At 47.0% G+C, this 19,147-nt stretch overlaps 1 protein-coding gene across 1 annotated transcript in view; it reads right to left on the bottom strand.

The window, feature by feature from the left end:
• Positions 1–4,294: 4,294 nt before the first annotated feature.
• The window catches only part of LOC147083933 (uncharacterized), a 54,347-nt gene continuing 39,494 nt past the window's right edge, over positions 4,295–19,147 (bottom strand). The window contains exon 2 of the mRNA XM_085980023.1: positions 4,295–7,431. Within this exon, the coding sequence (XP_085836149.1) occupies positions 6,836–7,342 (507 nt within the window). The 5' untranslated portion in view covers positions 7,343–7,431 and the 3' untranslated portion in view covers positions 4,295–6,835. The remainder of the gene's footprint in view (positions 7,432–19,147) is intronic.

Genomic DNA, 19,147 nt, shown 5'->3' with positions numbered 1-19,147 from the left:
CTGAGGGAGTGCTGCACTGTCGGAGGGTCAGTACTGAGGGAGCGCTGCACTGTCGGAGGGGCAGTACTGAGGGAGCTCCGCACTGTCGGAGGGGCAGTACTGAGGGAGCGCCGCACTGTCGGAGGGGCAGTACTGAGGGAGCGCCGCACTGTCGGAGGGGCAGTACTGAGGGAGCTCCGCACTGTCGGAGGGGCAGTACTGAGGGAGCGCCGCACTGTCGGAGGGGCAGTACTGAGGGAGCGCTGCACTGTCGGAGGGGCAGTACTGAGGGAGCTCCGCACTGTCGGAGGGGCTGTGCTGAGGGAGCGCCGCACTGTCGGAGGGGCAGTACTGAGGGAGCGCCGCACTGTCGGAAGGGCAGTACTGAGAGAGCACCGAACTGTCGGAGGGGCAGTACTGAGGGAGTGCCGCACTGTCGGAGGGGCAGTACTGAGGGAGCGCCGCACTGTCGGAGGGGCAGTACTGAGGGAGCGCCACACTGTCGGAGGAGCAGTACTGAGGGAGCATCGCACTGTCAGAGGGGCAGTACTGAGGGAGCGCCGCACTGTCGGAGGGGCAGTGCTGAGGGAGCGGCGCACTGTTGGAGGGGCAGTACTGAGGGAGCGCCGCACTGTCGGAGGGGCAGTACTGAGGGAGCGTCGCACTGTCGGAGGGGCAGTACTGAGGGAGCGCTGCACTGTCAGAGGGGCAGTACTGAGGGAGCGCCGTACTGTCGGAGGGGCAGTACTGAGGGAGCGCCGCACTGTCGGAGGGGCAGTACTGAGGGAGCGCCGCACTGTCAGAGGGGCAGTACTGAGGGAGCACCGCACTGTCAGAGGGGCAGTACTGAAGGAGCGCTGCACTGTCGGAGGTGCCGTCCTACGGATGAGACGTTAAACCGAGGCCCCCGTCTGCCCCCTCAGGTGGACGTAAAAGATCCCATGGTGCTATTTCGAAGAAGTTATCCCCGGTGTTTTGAGCCCAATATTTATCCCTCAGTCAACATGACGAAAAAACAGATTATCTGGCCCTTTTCACATTGCTATTTGTGGAAGCTTGCTGTGCGCAAATTGGCTGCTGCGTTTCCTACATTACAACAGTGACATAAGAACATAAGAAATAGGAGCAGGAGTAGGCCAATCGGCCCCACGAGCCTGCTCCGCCATTCAATAAGATCATGGCTGATCTGATCCTAACCTCAAATCTTCTATCACTCGACATCCCTCCCAAACCCATGTGATCTCCTGGGAGAGGCAAAAAAACAGATAAAAACCCAATGGCCAATTTGGGAGAAAAATATCTGGGAAATTCCTCTCCAACCCATCTAGGCGATCGAAAATCGTCCAGGAGATCACTGTCCCTATATTTTCTACAGTACTTACCTTCTGTAAAAGGTGATCTCCACTTCAAAAGTACTGCCTTGGCTGTAAAGTGCTTTGGGACATCCGGTGGTCATGAAAGGCATTTAAGAAGGCAAATGGTATGCTGGCCTTCATTACAAGAGGATTTGAGTACAGGAGTAAGGAAGTCTTACTCCAGTTATATCTTCTTCTTAGGCAGTCCCTTGGAACCGAGGATGACTTGCTTACACATTAAAAATGAGTTCTCAGGTGACTGATGAGTCCAATGCAGGACCTGCAGTCTCTGTCACAGGTGGGGCAGGCGGTGGTCGAAGGGGTGGGTGGGTGGGGTGCTTGAGTTGACATGCGCTCCTTGCGCTTGGCTTCCGCTTGCTCCCGGTGAAGAGACTCGAGGTGTTCGGTGCCTTCTCGGATGCTTTTCCTCCACTTTGTGCGGTCTTGGGCCAGGGATTCCCAGGTATCAGTGTGGATGTTGCAAATTTTCAAGGAGGCTTTGAGGGTGTCCTTGAAGCATTTCCTCTGCCCACCTGGGGCTCTCTTGCCGTGCCAGAGCTCCGAGTTGAGCGCTTGTTTTGCGAGTCTCGTATCGGGCATGCGGACAATGTGACTCGTCCATCGGAGCTGATCGAGCGTGGTCAAAGCTTCAATGCTGGGGATGTTGGCCTGAGCCAGAACACTGACGTTGGTGCGTCTATCTTGCCAATGAATTTGCAGGATCTTGCGGAGGCAGCGTTGGTGGTACCTCTCCAGTGCACCTCAATGCACTGGAGAGTTACCACCAATGCTGCCTCCAATTATATAGGGCCTTGGTGAGACCACACCTGGAGTACGGTGTATAATTTTGGTCTCCATACCTAAGGAAGGATATATTTGCCATAGAGGGAGTGCAACGAAGGTTCACAAGATTGATTCCTGGGATGGAGGGACTGTCGTATGAGAAGAAATTGAGTAAACTAGGCCTGTATTCTCTTGAACTCAGAAGAATGAGAGGGGATCTCATTGAAGCATACACAATTATTACAGGGCTTGATAGGGTGGATGCTGGGAGAATGTTTCCCTTGGCTGGAGAGTCTAGAACCAGGGGCCACAGCCTCAGGATAAAGGGTAGGCCATTCAGGACTGAGATGAGAAGAAATTTCTTCACACAGAGGGTGGTGAATCTTTGGAATTCTCTACCCCAGAGGGCTGTGGAGGCTCAGTCATTGGGTATATTCAAAACAGAAGTCGATAGCTTTCTGACTAGTAAGGGCATCAAGGGATATGACGATAGGGCCGGTGAATGGAGTTGAGGCAGAAGATCAGCCATGATCTCATTGAATGGCGGAGCAGGCTCGAAGGGCCGAATGGCCGACTCCTGCTCCTATTTCTTATGTTCCTATAAATGCAAGTCTTTCTTTCTTATTATGTCCAATTCTGGGCACCGCACTTTAGGAAGAATGTGAAGGCCTTAGAGAGGCTGCAGAAAAGATTTACCAGAATGGTTCCAGGAATGAGGGACTTCAGTTATGTGGCGAGACTGGAGAAGCTGGGGTTGTTCTCCTTAGAGCAGAGAAGGTTAAGGGGAGATGGACCAGAATGGTACCAGGGATGAGTGACTTCAGTTATGTGGGGAGACTGGAGAAGCTGGGGTTGTTCTCCTAGGAGCAGAGAAGGTTGACAGGAGATTTGATGGAGGTGTTGAAAATCGTGAGGGTGTCTGGACAGAGTAGATAGAGAAACTGTTCCCATTGGCGGAAGGCTCGAGAACCAGAGGACACAGATTTAAGGTGATTGGCAAAAGGTCCAAAGGCTCCTCACAGCTTACTGTCCCACCTAGCTTTGTATCATCAGCAAACTTGGATACATTACACTCGGTCCCTTCATCTAGGTCATTAATATAGATTGTAAATAGCTGAGGCCCCAACACTGATCCACGCGGCACCCCACTAGATACAGCCTGCCAACCTGAAAAAGATCTGTTTATCCCTGCTCTCTGTTTTCTGTCCGTTAACCAGTCCTGTATCCATGTTACTATATTACCCCCAACCCCATGAGCCCTAATCTTGTGTGATAACCGTTTATGTGGCACCTTATCGAATGCCTTTTGGAAATCCAAATATACTACATCCACTGGTTCCCCTCTAACTACCCTGCTAGTTACATCCTCAAAAGACTCTAATAAATTTGTCAAACACGATTTCCTTTTGATAAAACCATGTTGACTCTGCCTAATCATGTTATGATTTTCTAAGTGACTTGATACCACTTCCTTAACAATGGATTCCAGCATTTTCACGATGACTGATGTAGCTTTCAACAGCTGATATAATATTTTGTCCGTGACTACACAAACCACTCTGGGTATAGGTATATTGTGTATCAGTAAAACAGTCCGTGACTACACAAACCACTCTGGGTCCAGGTATACTGTATATCAGTAAAACAGTCTGTGACTACACAAACCACTCTGGGTCCAGGTATACTGTATATCAGTAAAACAGTCCGTGACTACACAAACCACTCTGGGTCCAGGTATATTGTGTATCAGTAAAACAGTCCGTGACTACACAAACCACTCTGGGTCCAGGTATACTGTATATCAGTAAAACAGTCCGTGACTACACAAACCACTCTGGGTCCAGGTATATTGTGTATCAGTAAAACAGTCCGTGACTACACAAACCACTCTGGGTCCAGGTATATTGTGTATCAGTAAAACAGTCTGTGACTACACAAACCACTCTGGGTACAGGTATATTGTGTGTCAGTAAAACAGTCCGTGACTACACAAACCACTCTGGGTCCAGGTATATTGTGTATCAGTAAAACAGTCCGTGACTACACAAACCACTCTGGGTCCAGGTATATTGTGTATCAGTAAAACAGTCCGTGACTACACAAACCACTCTGGGTACAGGTATATTGTGTATCAGTAAAACAGTCTGTGACTACACAAACCACTCTGGGTCCAGGTATATTGTGTATCAGTAAAACAGGTTTATTAAGCATTAAACATCCAGTACAAAGAAGTAGTACTTAACAAGAAGATAGTCACAGTCTGTTGGTTCAAACCCCGGCATTCCTTCCGAGTGAGCGCGGCGCAAGTCTCCTGATGTATCTTGCTGTGTTTCATTGACCCATGCGCGCTTCCTTGGGATCTTGCTGTGTTTTGTTGACCGAAGCTCCTATCAATCTCTGGTTACACGGTGCGCTGCTTTCGATGTTCAAAACCTGTATCTTTATACCCTTTTCCCTCTCGTTTTGCCGACGTGGCAGTAATTAACCCTCTAACACCTGGTAAAAAGTCTTGCTCCCTCGTTACCCATCTTATGACCTTGTTTGATCCCTCTGACTTTTTCTCCCTACATTACAAAGTACCCTTATCTCAGATGTTCACTTTTCACAGAACACTTCCTAGAATGTTGACAAAACAGTCTGTCCATCCGATAGCTGGACCAATGAAGAACGTCTCCAACTCTTATCTATCTCTCTAGTTTTTATCTCTTTAAGCATAATATTGCTGAATTCCTCATCTCCATAAACTTAGCACAACATTCCATTACTTCAGTAATTTTAAACAGGTTTTTAGTCAGGTTGGCATAATCCCATCCTGCTTTGCGCTCAGCCATTCTCCATTTTATACAGGCTTTTAGGATCTTAACATACAATTTCACATTATTATAGTTATATAAAAATGGTTATCGAATCTTAATAATGTTTACTAAATCCTACAGGTACACCGTATCCTACATATCCCTACCTTGAGGGCGAGGCATTTGCCGACCCCTCAAAACTAAAATCTTACATATGGATTATTTTTCTTCCGTTTATGTCACTCTAACATGTTCTGGGCTGTGATCATATTTAAATGTGATTGGGCATTGGACTTTAGGTGTTTCAGGTAACAGGTGTAGAATAGTAAGCACATCATTACTACAAGTTGGGATATGACCAGTACATGGGAAATTATCCTAATCCAATGAGGAATTTCCATGTTTGTCCCTATGTTGTCTTATTAGTCCTAACAATTTTTGACTCCCTACCTTGTGACATTTGTGTTTAACTGGGTAGATCTTAAACAAACTTCTGATCTTACATAGTTCAAAGTTTTACTACATGGGTTACATATCTCAAATACAAAATCATTACAAGTTGGAGAACAACCAGAGCGTGTGAAATAATACGAGCCTAAGGGCATGCTGATGTATTAAGCCCAATATCCCACCAGTGTGTGTTGTCCTTTATGCTTTCAATTTCAATATCTATTCTCCAGTTGTCTTGCTCCAAAACATAAAAAATGCTTTAGGGAGGAGTTCAGTCGTATCATGAGCTCACTGAAACCCTCAAACAATAGGGGAATGTCGGGTCTGAATTGTGCCACATAACTGTGCAGCTCGTACTTAAAAACGTGTTGGTTGATGGGACAGGTCCTGTTAGACCCGTAAAGCATGGTAGTTGTGGTGGTAGTGACACAGGAGGCACCACCAAAATCACCTCATACTGGATTCGTACTGGTTTTTCCCACGCTCTGTTACCTACAAAACACAATTATTAGTCAGTTAAATTCAGTCTTACAATCATTTCAAGCGACATTACAGTTTCACATCTACTTCCTGATCTTCCGAGTCGAGATCCTTTCTCCCTTCCGTTTTTCAAAATAGCGGCCACGGGATCTTTTACACCCACCTGAGAGGGCAGACGGGGCAGTGGTTTAACGTCGCATCCGAAAGATGGCACCTCTGACAGAGCAGCTCTCCCTCAGTACTGCCCTGGAGTGTCAGCCTAGATTACGTGCTCAAATCTCCAGAGTGGGACTCCAGAGGTGAGAGTGTCGCCCACTGAGCCGAGGCTGACACCTCTTAAACTCCAGCCTAGTTACTGGGGTTATTATCAGCATCTTCAAACCGCCCCCCACCCCCCAACCCCGTAATTGCCATTATTAACACAGAACAGTCCTTCATGTGATTGACTGCAGAATGGGACCAGTGCGCTCAGGTGTGAACTCGCTGGTGTCTCAGCAGGTGAGATGAACTGGTGAATCCCTTTTCACACACTGAGCAGGGGAACGGCCTCTTCCCGGTGTGGGTGCGCTGGTGTTTCAGAAGATTGGATGAGCGCGTAAACCTCTTCCCGCAGTGAGAGCAGCTGAATGGCCTCTCCCCGGTGTGGTTGCGTCGATGTATCTCCAGGCCCTTGGAGCATTTGAAACTCTTGTCGCAGTCGGAACATTTAAACGGCCTCTCGTCAGTGTGAACCAGCTGGTGTTCCCGCAGAGTTGGAACGTGTGAATCCTTTCCTGCACTCAGAGCAGGAGAACGGCCTCTCGTCAGTGTGAACTCGCTGGTGCAGCCGCAGAAAGGAGGGACGAGTGAATCCTTTCCCGCACTCGGAGCAGGAGAACGGCCTCTCGTCAGTGTGAACCAGCTGGTGTTCCCGCAGAGCGGAGGGACGAGTGAATCCTTTCCCGCAGTCGGAGCAGGTGAACGGCCACTTGTCAGTGTGAATTAGCTGGTGTCTCAGCAGGGTGGAGGAGTGAATCCCTTCCCACACACGGAGCAGGTGAATGGCCTCTCCCCAGTGTGAACTCTCTGGTGCTGTATCAGGTCGCTGGATCTTCTGACGCCCTTCTTGCAGTCGGAGCACTGAAAAGGTCTCTCATCGGTGTGAAGACGCTCGTGTATCAACAGGTGGAAAGACTGGTTAAACCTCTTTTCACAGTGAGAGCAGGCGAACGTCTTTTCCCCGGTGTGAACTCGCCGGTGCCTCAGCAGGTCGGATTGTTGAGTGAATCCCTTCCCACACATGGAGCAGGTGAACGGCCATTTCACAGAGTGACTGCGTTGATGAGTCTCCAGCTCGGAAAGGCAACTGAATCCCTTCCCGCATTCCCGACATTTGCACGGACTCTCCTCGCTTTGGTTACACTTGTGCCTCCCCAGGCTGCACCTTCGGTTGAATCCACGTCCACACACAAGACACGTGTGCAGTTTGCCCGCACTCTGATTGCTGCTTTCCGCTTCCATATGTCGACGATATTCAGGTCCTGATGAATCGAGTGACTGTCAGATCTTCATGTGAAGTTTGCGTTAAGCTGCCCGTCTGCAATTCCTCCCTTGCAAGAGACAGTAAAACAGGTTTATATAAGTAATTAATGTAAATACAAGAGAGAAAATAAAGGAAGACTGGCCTTTATACAGCGCCTTTCACGACCAATGGTTTTACAGCCAATGAAGTACTTTTTGAAGTGTAGTCGCTGTTGTAATGTGGGAAACACTGCAGCTAATTTGCATGATAAATAATGGCCAGGACACCGGGGATAACTCTCCTGCCCTTCTGCGAAATACTGGGATCGTTTATGTCCACCTGAACGTCTCATCCGAAAGACAGCCCTCCGACAGTGCAGTGCTCCCTCAGTACTGCCCCTCCGACAGTGCGGCGCTCCCTCAGTACTGCCCCTCCGACAGTGCAGTGCTCCCTCAGTACTGCTCCTCCGACAGTACTCCCTCAGTACTGCCCCTCCCACCGTGCAGTACTCCCTCAGTGATTATTCTTTGTTTAGTAAAAGTATTGTGATTGGTTGTTTGTTAACTGCCTTGGGATATATGTTGTAATCTCATTGGTAGTTGATGTCACATGATGTGTGGTGGCCACCTTAAATTCAGTTCTTTTCCAGCTTTGGTTGGGACTGGATGTGGAAAGATGTGCTGCAGATTTTAAAGTTAATAAAGCCTAGCTTTGGAAGGCAAATCTATTCTTTATTTCAATTTATTAACTTTATGTTAGAATGGAGCGATATCTTCAACCAGAACGATTCAAGGCTGACCCCAATTCTGCTGGAGTGGATGATAAATGGAAACATTGGTATTGTACATTTAAAAACTTTTTGGGCGTGTTGGATCAAGAGTCTCTAAATAAGCTGAATATGCTGATCAACTACATTGCTCCGGATGTATATAAATATATTTTGGACTGTAAAACTTATGAAGTGGCTATTTCTACATTGGAAAAGATTTTTGTTAAACCAAAGAATGAGGTATTCGCACGTCACCTTCTATCTGCCCGTAGGCAGCAGGTGGGAGAATCTTTGGATACTTATTTACAAGCACTTCGGTGCCTTAGTGTTAACTGTAATTATAAGGCCGTGACGGCTGAAGAATATAAGGAAGAATCGGTACGGGATGCTTTTATTAATGGATTACTGTCTAGATCAATTCGTCAGCGGTTGTTAGAAAATAAGACTTTGGATCTTAAAAGTGCTTTTGAGCAAGCTTCTACATTGGATGTGTCTCAGAGAAGTTCGGATTCTTATGCTCTTTTTAATCGGCCTGCGACTATGGTTTCGGCAGTTTCGGATGAAAAGGAATTATGTAGACTTAATGGGAGTGGTTTACTAGATTCTGAAACTGTTTCTACTTCGGCGGCTGTTGCCTCTAGGATTCAGAAGTGTTATTTTTGTGGGAATATCCGGCACCCTCGTCTGAAGTGTCCTGCTCGGGAGGCTGTGTGTAGTAAATGCGGCAAGAGAGGTCATTATGCACGTGTGTGCAAATCATCAGGTTCAATTACCTCCTCCTCTCCTGGTGTGGGAGGGCCCTCCTCTACCACCTCCTCCTCTGTGACTATTCAGCCTTTAGATAGGGCGTTTATTGCATCAATTTCTGCTGCATTTGCTCATGGCCTAAACAAAGCTATAGTTACGGCTCAAGTTAATGGGTTGGAAGTGAAGGCCCTTATAGATACGGGCAGTACTGAGAGTTTTATAAGTCTTCAGTTTGCGAAGGAGAAGTATTTGAAAATTTCGCCTGTTACGTATCAGGTGTGTATGGCTCAGACGACCCTTACTTCACAAATAGCTGGTTGTTGCTTTGTGAAAATGATTCTTCTAGGTAATACGTATACTGATATACGCCTATCTGTTTTGCCTAATCTCTGTGCGGATATTTTGATTGGACATGATGTGCTTCAGTTACACGAGTCTCTTAGTCTTTCATTTGGAGGGACTAAGCCACCTTTATCTATTTGTGGATTAACCTCTTTATCCATTTCTCCATTATCACTTTTTTCCAATTTGATGCCGGATTGTAAGCCAATTGCTACCAAGTCAAGAAGATATAGTAGTCAGGATAGAGAATTTATTAATTCTGAAGTTCAACGTCTCTTATTGGAAGGAATCATTGAACCTAGTTGTTCGCCTTGGCGAGCACAGGTAGTTGTCACGACTAACGAGAGACACAAGAAACGAATGGTGATAGACTATTCTCAAACTATTAATAGGTATACTCAATTAGATGCGTACCCTTTGCCTAAGATTGATGAGCTTATCAATAAAGTATCTCAGTATAAGGTTTTTAGCACTATTGACTTAGAGTGCTTATCATCAGATTCCTATTGTTAAGAAGGATCAACCATATACGGCCTTTGAGGCTGGTGGAAAGCTGTATCAGTTTTGCCGAATACCATTTGGTGTTACTAATGGTGTTGCTTGTTTTCAACGGGCAATGGATGCTTTTATAAGTGATAACTCCCTCTCTGACACCTTTTCATACTTAGATGACATCACAGTGTGTGGCAAATCAAGAGTGGAGCATGATTCTAATTTAAAAAGATTCCTTCAAGCTGCGGAAAAAGTTGGTTTAACTTTTAATAAAGAGAAATGTATCTTTTCGACTGCTGAGGTAAATCTATTGGGGTATATTATCTCGGGAAACAAGATTAAACCAGATCCAGAACGTCTGCGACCATTGATTGATTTACCGTGTCCTACTAATTCTAAGGCTTTGCAACGAGTTGTTGGACTGTTTTCTTATTATTCTAATTGGATTGCAAATTTTTCACGGAAGATCCGGCCTCTTATTCGGCTTACGACATATCCTCTATCATGGGAGGCCAGGACATGTTTTGAGAATTTTAAAAAGGATATTTTAGGAGCAGTTGTGCATTCTATTGATGAGCAGGTTCCTTTTGTGATCGAGACGGATGCTTCTGATTTTGCAATTGGGGCTACTCTGAACCAAAATGGAAGACCTGTGGCCTTTTCTCACGTACTTTGAACAATAGCGAAAAAAGACATTCTTCAATAGAGAAAGAGGCATACGCAATAGTAGAAGCATTGCGTAAATAAAGACATTATTTATCGGGGCGACATTTCACGTTGGTAACTGATCAAAAATCTGTGTCCTTTATGTTTGATGTTAAACATTTTGGAAAGATCAAAAATGATAAAATAATGAAATGGAGGATTGAGTTGGCATGTTACCATTTTGACATAGTTTATCGTCCGGGGAAGGATAATGTTGCTGCTGATGCACTGTCGAGGGCTTATTGTTCTGTGATTCACGGAGATACGCTTATTAATCTTCACAATGCCTTATGTCATCCTGGGGTTACGAGGATGATACACTTCGTACGCAGTAAGAATTTGCCCTTTTCAGTTGAAGACGTCAAGCGGATGACTTCATCATGTTCTATCTGCGCTCGGTGTAAACCGAATTTCTTTAAGCCTCAACGAGCTCATCTTATAAAGGCTACTTCTCCTTTTGAACGTTTGAGCGTCGATTTTAAGGGGCCTCTTCCTTCAACTACTCAAAACCGATATTTTTACTGTTGTGGATGAGTTTTCAAGGTTCCCTTTTGCTTTTCCTTGTGCAGATGTATCAGCTGCTACAGTTATCAAATGTCTGACTCAACTTTTTGTCATCTTTGGGATGCCTGCGTATATCCATTCGGATCAGGGAAGTTCTTTTATGTCTTCCCAGTTGAAGGAATACCTTCAGAGTCGGGGAATTTCTACTAGTAGAACTACCCCGTATAATCCCCAGGGTAATGGACAGTGCGAACGATACAATGGGGTGATCTGGAAGGCAGTTATGTTGGCTTTGACATCCCGGAACCTTAAGAATACACAGTGGGAAATGGTACTGCCTGATGCCCTACATTCCATTAGATCATTGCTTTCAACGGCTACTAATGTGACCCCCCATGAAAGGCTCTTTAACTATCCGCGGAGATCTACTACGGGATATTCGGTACCTTCATGGCTTACTATGCAGGGACCTGTGCTGCTTCGACGCCATGTTAGATTGTCAAAATATGATCCTTTAGTGGAGGAGGTGGAGCTGTTGGAGGCAAATTCCCAATATGCTCATATTCGATTCCAAGATGGGAAAGAAAGTACCGTTTCAATTAAAGACTTGGCTCCTTGTGGTGGCCAGCCCTCTTCTGAGGATATTAACAATAGTCATGATTTAGATAATGTGGATGCTGTTACAGATACTACGAATGTCTCCAATCCGATTGCAGATAATTATACTTCTATTAGTCAGCCCTTGATGGATGTTTATGACCGTCCCAGTTTACTTTCTGATGGGATTTCTAATCCGGAAACCGTTGAAAATTGGGATATGGATAGCCTTCCTGCTGAAGATACTTCTGTGCCTTCTGGTGTGGGAGGGCAAGGAATTTCACCAAGGTTAAGAAGGTCGACACGAACAAGATATCCGGTCGACCGATTGAAAATGGACTTTTAAATTGATAGTAATGTTTTAAAATTGTTGAAATATTATATTATATTGTTTTAGTTGAGAGATACTTAATACTTATGTGCAATGTTATTATTTGTTGTTGTTCACTTAGTATTGTGTCATGTAAACAGTTATACTCTTGTTGTGCATAGTTTTAGTTGTAAATAATTAATTATAAGTTGTAAAGGTTATTTAGGTTGGAGTATATTTTAAAAGGAGGGGTGAATGTGGTGATTATTCCTTGTTTAGTAAAAGTATTGTGATTGGTTGTTTGTTAACTGCCTTGGGATATATGTTGTAATCTCATTGGTAGTTGATGTCACATGATGTGTGGTGGCCACCTTAAATTCAGTTCTTTTCCAGCTTTGGTTGGGACTGGATGTGGAAAGATGTGCTGCAGATTTTAAAGTTAATAAAGCCTAGCTTTGGAAGGCAAATCTATTCTTTATTTCACGCCCCTCCAACAGGACACCACCCCTCCGACAGTGCGGCGCTCCTTTGGCACTGCCCTGGAGCGTCAGCCTAATGTTTATGTGCTCGAGTCTCTGGAGTGGGGACTTTGAACCCACAACTTTCTGACTGAGAGACGAGCGTGCTCCCAACTGAGCCACTGGCTGGCTCTCAAGGTTTTTCACATCCTTGCTAAAATGCGGTGGCTGGGGGAATTGTCACAGTCGCTTTAATCAGTAGAACACACGAGAGGGGGGAGGGAGTCCCTTTAAATATGGAGGGGGAGGGAGGCCCTTTAAATGTAGAGGGGTTGGGTGTCCCTTTAAATGTGGAGGGGTTGGGTGTCCCTTTAAATGTGGAGGGGCGAGGCCGCGCATGCTCATTCGGCCCCTCACAACACCAGGCTGCCAGTGCGCCTGCGCCGGGCCTCCGGGGAGCAGCCGGAAGGCCGGGCCCGGGAAGAGGCGGAATCAGCGGCCGGGGTAAAGTCAAGTGTTGGGGAATCGATTTAAATCGAGATGAGGGGGGAGCGGAGAGCGAGATTATAAAGTAAAATACGAGAAAAACCAAACCTGAGAGTCGGGCGGGCGGGACCTCCGCGGACACCGAACGGAGCGGATTGAGCCGCGCGGGGTGGCGGAGTGAGCCGGAGCAATGTGATTCTGACTGACGGGAGCGCTGACCAATATGAAGAGGGCTGAGCTGGGAGGACTGAACTGGGCGGCCTGGTCCTCCAACCAATGGCGGTGCGGCAAGGGGGCGGGGCCTCTTCTCCAGCTCAGGTGCGCTGGGGCCGATTGTGACGCGCTGTCCCCAGGTGAGAGCAGCTCAGTCAGCACAGAGCTGGGGCTGGAATCTGGGAGAGGGGCCGCAGGCAGCGGGCCTGGCAAAGGGACAATCACTGATTGAATAATAAACAGGGGGAAGGGGACACTAACCTCACATCATATATATCTATAGCTTAAGTAGACAGATTTTAAGCCAAACGATGGGACCGATGGCTGCAATTCCTGTGCCATGCGGGAACTCCGGGACGCTTCACGTGTCCTGGTGAACCGCGTGTGCAGGTAGCGCCTCCCGTGGCTGGAACTCGAGCTCGGGGTCTCTGAGCTTGGGGAGCGGCTGGAGTCACTGCCGGGCAGACGGGAGGCTGAGAGTTTCCTGGAGCGCACGTTCCAGGAGGTGGTCACCCCGCAGCCACAGAGAGTTTGTGGGAATTGTAACTGGGTGGCCGCCCAGCAGGGTTTGAGGAGGCAAGGCAGTGCAGGAATCCCCCGGGAGTGCGGCGCTCTCAAACCAGTTTTCAGTGCTGAATCCCGGTGAGGGTGACGACACCTCGGGGGGAGAGTGCAGTCTAGAGCGCATCCACTGCACTGTGGGGCAAGGCCAATTTCGGTGGGATGAGAATGGATCTGGCCCGGGTAAATTGGAATCAAAGATTGGCAGGAAAAACTGTAGAGGAAGAATGGGCTGCCTTTAAAGAGGAAATAATTCGGGTAAAGTCAAGGTACATTCCCACTAAGGGGAAATGTAGGGCAACTAAAGTCAGAGTGCCCTGGATGATGAAAAAGATAGGGAGTAAGATGAAGCAGAAAAAGAGCGCGTATGACAGATGTCAGGTCGAGAATACATCTGAGAATCAGGCTAAATATAGAAAGTTCAGAGGAGAAGTGAAAAAGAAAATACGAGGGGCAAAGAGAGGGCATGAGAATAGAATGGCAGCTAACATAAAGGGTAATCCAAAAGTCTTCTTTAGGCAGATAAATAGTAAATGGGTAGTAAGAGGAGGGGTGGGGCCGATTAGGGACCAAAAAGGAGACCTACGCACGGAGGCAGAGGGTGAGGCTGAGGTACTAAATCAGTACTTTGCATCTGTCTTCACCAAGGAAGAAGATGCTGCCATAGACATAGTGCAGGAGGAGGTAGAGGAGATACTGAATGGGACAAAATTGATAAAGACAAGGTACTAGAAAGGCTGGCTGTACTTAAAGTAGATAAGTCACCAGGACCGGATGGGAAGCATCCTAGTACGCTGAGGGAAGTGAAGGAAGAAATTGCGGAGGTACTGGCCATAACCTTCCAAATCCTCATTAGAAACTGGGGTGGTGCCAGAGGACTGGAGAATTGCAAATGTCACACCCTTGTTCAAAAAAGGTTGTAAGGACAAACCCAGCAACCACGGGCCAGTCAGTTTGACCTCGGTAGTGGGGAAACTTTTAGAAACAAAAATCAGGGACAAAATGAACAGTGTGGATTAATTAAGGAAAGCCAGCACGGATTTGTTAAAGGCAAATCGTGTTTAACCAACTTGATGGAGTTTTCTGATGAGGTAACAGAGAGGGTTGATGAGGGCAATGTGGTTGACGTGGTGTGCATGGATTTCCAAAAGGCGTTTGACAAAGTGCCACATAATAGGCTTACCAGCAAAGTTGAAGCCCATGGAGTAAAAGGGACAGTGGCTGCATGGATAGGGAATTGGCTAAGTGACAGGAAACAGAGAGTAGTGGTGAACGGTTGTTTTTCGGACTGGAGGAAGGTACACAGTGGTGTTCCCCAGGGGTCGGTTCTAGGACCACTGCTTTTCTTGATATATATTAAAGACTTGGACTTGGGTGTACAAGGCACAATTTCAAAATTTGCAGATGACACAGAACTTGGAAGTATAGTGAACAGTGAGGAAGATAGTGATAGACTTCAAGTGGACATAGACAGGCTGGTGGAATGGGCGGACACGTGACAGATTAAATTTAATGCAGAAATATGTGAAGTGATACATTTTGGTAGAAAGAATGAGGAGAAGAAATATAAACTAAAGGGTACAATCCTAAAGTGGGTGCATGAACAGAGAGACCTGGGGGTATATGTGCACAAATCATTGAAGGTGGCAGGGCAGGTTGAGAAAGCAGTTAAAAAAGCTTACGGGAACCTGGGATTCATGAATAGAGGTATAGAGTACAAAAGTGTTAAATTATGAAGCTGTATAAAACACTGGTTCGGCCTCAACTGGAGTATTGTGTCCAATCCTGGGCACCGCACTTTTGGAAGGATGTGAAGGCCTTAGAGAGGGTGCAGAAAAGATTTACGAGAATGATTCCAGGGATGAGGGACTAAAGTTAAATGGATAGACTGGAGAAGCTGGGGTTGTTCTCCTTGGAGCAGAGAAGATTGAGAGGAGATTTGATAGAGGTGTTCAAAATCAAGAGGGGTCTGGACAGAGTAGATAGAGAGAAACTCTTCCAATTGGCAGAGGGGTCGAGAACCAGAGGACACAGATTTAAGGTGATTGACAAAAGAACCAAAGGTGACATGAGGAAAAACTTTTTTACACAGCGAGTGGTTAGGATCTGGAATGCACTGCCTGAAAGGGTGGTGGAGGCAGATTCAATCACCGCTTTCAAAAGGGAATTGGATAAGTACCTGAAAGAGAAATATTGCAGGACTTCAGATTCCTGGGGCAGGAGGGACCAGTTCTGGGGCAGGAGGGACCTGTCCAAGGTGGACGGGTTGCACCTCAACGGAGCTGGGACCAATGTCCTCATGGGACGGTTAACTAGTGCTGTGGGGGAGGGTTTAAATTAATTTGACAGGGGGATGGGCACCAGGATGAAACATTAGAGAGGAGAAACAAGGTGAAGAGAGGATTGGGAGAGACAAGTAGCACTAGAGGGACAGAATTGCTGGTCATTTTCCAAAATTCGATAGACTCTGGAACAGTTCCCATGGATTGGAGGGTAGCTAATGTTACCCCACTATTCAAAAAAGGTGGTAGAGAGAAAACGGGCAATTATAGACCGGTAAGCCTGACATCAGTAGTGGGGAAAATGCTAGAGTCCATTATAAAAGATGTAATAGCAGAGCACTTGGAAAACAGTGACAGGATCGGACAAAGTCAACATGGATTTACAAAAGGTAAATCGTGCTTGACTAATCTACTGGAATTTTTTGAGGATGTAACTGGTAGAATAAATAAGGGAGAACCAGTGGATGTGGTGTATTTGGGCTTTCAGAAGGCTTTTGATAAGGTGCCGCATAAGAGAACAGCGTGTAAGGCACATGGGATTGGGGGCAAGGTACTGACTTGGATAAAGAACTGGTTGGCAGACAGGAAGCAAAGAGTTGGAATAAACGGCTCTTTTTCCGAGTGGCAGGCAGTGACTAGTGGGGTACCGCAGGGATCGGTCCTAGGACCCCAGCTATTCACAATATATATAAATTATCTAGACGAGGGAACGAGATGTAATATCTCCAAGTTTGCAGATGACACAAAGCTGGGTGGGCGTGTGTGCTGTGAGGAGGATGCCGAGAAACTCCAGTATGATTTGGACAGGTTGGGTGATTGGGCAGAAGCATGGCAGATGCAGTATAATGTGGATAAATGCGAGGTTATCCACTTTGGTGGCAAAAACAGGAAGGCAGATTATTATCTGAACGGCAATAGATTGGGAGAAGGGGAAGTGCAACGAGACCTGGGTGTCCTTGTGCACCAGTCACTGAAGGTAAGCATGCAGGTGCAGCAGGCGGCTAAGAAGGCAAATGGTATGTTGGCCTTCATAGCAAGAGGGTTCGAGTACAAGTACAAGGATGTCTTGCTGCAGTTGTACAGGGCCTTGGTGAGACCACGCCTTGAGTATTGTGTGCAGTTTTGGTCACCTTATGTGAGGAAGGATGTTCTTGCCATGGAGGGAGTGCAGCGAATATTCACCAGACTGATACCTGGGATGGCAGGAATGACGTATGAGGAGAGATTGGGTCGATTGGGCTTATACTCGCTGGAGTTCAGAAGAATGAGAGGGGATCTCATTGAAAGTTATAAAATTATAACAGGACTAGACAGAATAGATGCAGGAAGGATGTTCCCGATGGCAGGGGAGTCCAGAACCAGGGGGTCACAGTCTAAGGATAAGGGGTGAGCCATTTAGGACAGAGATGAGGAGGAATTTCTTCACCAAGAGAGTGGTGAACCTGTGGAATTCTCTACCACAGAAGGCAGTGGAGACCAATTCATTAAATATATTCAAGAAGGAGTTAGATATATTTCTTAAGGCTAAAGGGATCAAGGGATATGGGGAGAAGGCAGGGACAGGGTACTGAATTTGGATGATCAGCCATGTTCTCGTTGAATGGCGGAGCAGGCTCGAGGGGCCGAATGGCCTACTCCTGCTCCTATCTTCTATGTTTCTATGTATTCAATCTTTCCATGCAGCTGAAATTCTCTGGTCCTGGCAACATCCTCGTAAATCTCCCGTCTCGAGCACAGTCACATCTTTCCTGCAATGGGGACGACCAGAACTGCACGCGGTGGACTAACTGGTGTTTTGTGCAGTTCAAGCAGAATCTCCCTGCTCTTACATGATACAGAAAGAGAGAGGCACTGCCTCTTTAAATACCTGGGGGCACATAGAAACATAGAAGATAGGAGCAGGAGTAGGCCATTCGGCCCCTCGAGTCTGCTCCGCCATTCAATGAGATCATGGCTGATCATCCAAATTCAGTACCCTGTCCCTGCCTTCTCCCCATATCCCTTGAGCCTTAAGAAATATATCTAACTCCTTCTTGAATATATTTAATGAATTGGCCTCTACTGCCTTCTGTGGCAGAGAATTCCACAGGTTCACCACTCTCTGGGTGAAGAAATTCCTCCTCATCTCTGTCCTAAATGGCTTACCCTTTATCCTTAGACTGTGAGCCCTGGTTCTGGACTCCCTGACGATCGGGAACATCCTTCCTGCATCTAGTCTGTGTAGTCCTGTTACAATTTTATAAGTTTCAATGAGATCCCCTCTCATTCTTCTAAACTCCAGCAAGTACAAGCCCAATCGACCCAATCTCTCCTCATACATCATTCCTGCCATCCCAGGTATCAGCCTGGTGAATCTTCGCTGCACTCCTTCCATGGCAAGAACATCCTTCCTCAGATAAGGTGACCAAAACTGCACACAATACTCAAGATGTGGTCTCACCAAGGCCCTGCACAACTGCAGCAAGACATCCTTGTTCCTGTACTCAAGCCCTCTCGCTACGAAGGCCAACATACCATTTGCCTTCTGAACCGCCTGCTGCACCTGCATGCTTCCCTTCAGCGACTGGTGCACAATGACACCCAGGTCTCGTTGCACTTCCCCTTCTCCCAATCTATTGCCATTCAGATAATAATCTGCCTTCCTGTTTTTGACACCAAAGTGGATAACCTCGCATTTATCCACGTTATATTGCATCTGCCATGCTTCTGCCCAATCACCCAACCTATCCAAATCATACTGGAGTTTCTCAGCATCCTACTCACAGCACACACGCCCACCCAGCTTTGTGTCGTCTGCAAACTTGGAGATATTACATCTAGTTCCCTCGTCCAGATCATTAATATATATTGTGAATAGCTGGGGTCCAAGGACCGATCCCTACAGTACCCCACTAGTCACTGCCTGCCACTCAGAAAAAGACCCGTTTCTTCCAACTCTTGGCTTTCTGTCTGCCAACCAGTTCTCTATCCAAGTCAATACCTTGCCCCAATCCCATGTGCCTTAACTTTACACGCTGTCGAACGCCTTTTGGAATTCCATGTACTCCACGTTAACCGCATTGCCCTCATCAACCCCCTCTGTTACCTCATCAAAAACCTCAATCAGAATCAGAGCGGCCGGGCCCGGCGGATGTGCGGCCAGAGCCCCGGCACCAGGAAACCCAGCGTGCAGCGCTTCCCGGTTTCTTCAGCTGGCTCCACCGAGTCCGACTCGGGACAAAGGACAGGAGCCAGGCTCCCAGAATGGCCCACGGCCCCGGGGAGCATGCGCACTCACAACGGGGAAATCAGCGCGTTGGATAGAGCAGTTTCTGGGGCGTGGGGAATTGTGGGTGCTG

Source organism: Somniosus microcephalus, unplaced genomic scaffold (genome assembly GCF_052327205.1).
Source record: "Somniosus microcephalus isolate GS21.2 unplaced genomic scaffold, FLI_Smic_1.0 scaffold13, whole genome shotgun sequence".
Taxonomy (NCBI): Eukaryota; Metazoa; Chordata; class Chondrichthyes; order Squaliformes; family Somniosidae; genus Somniosus; species Somniosus microcephalus.
This window is presented reverse-complemented; position numbering and strand designations above follow the sequence as displayed.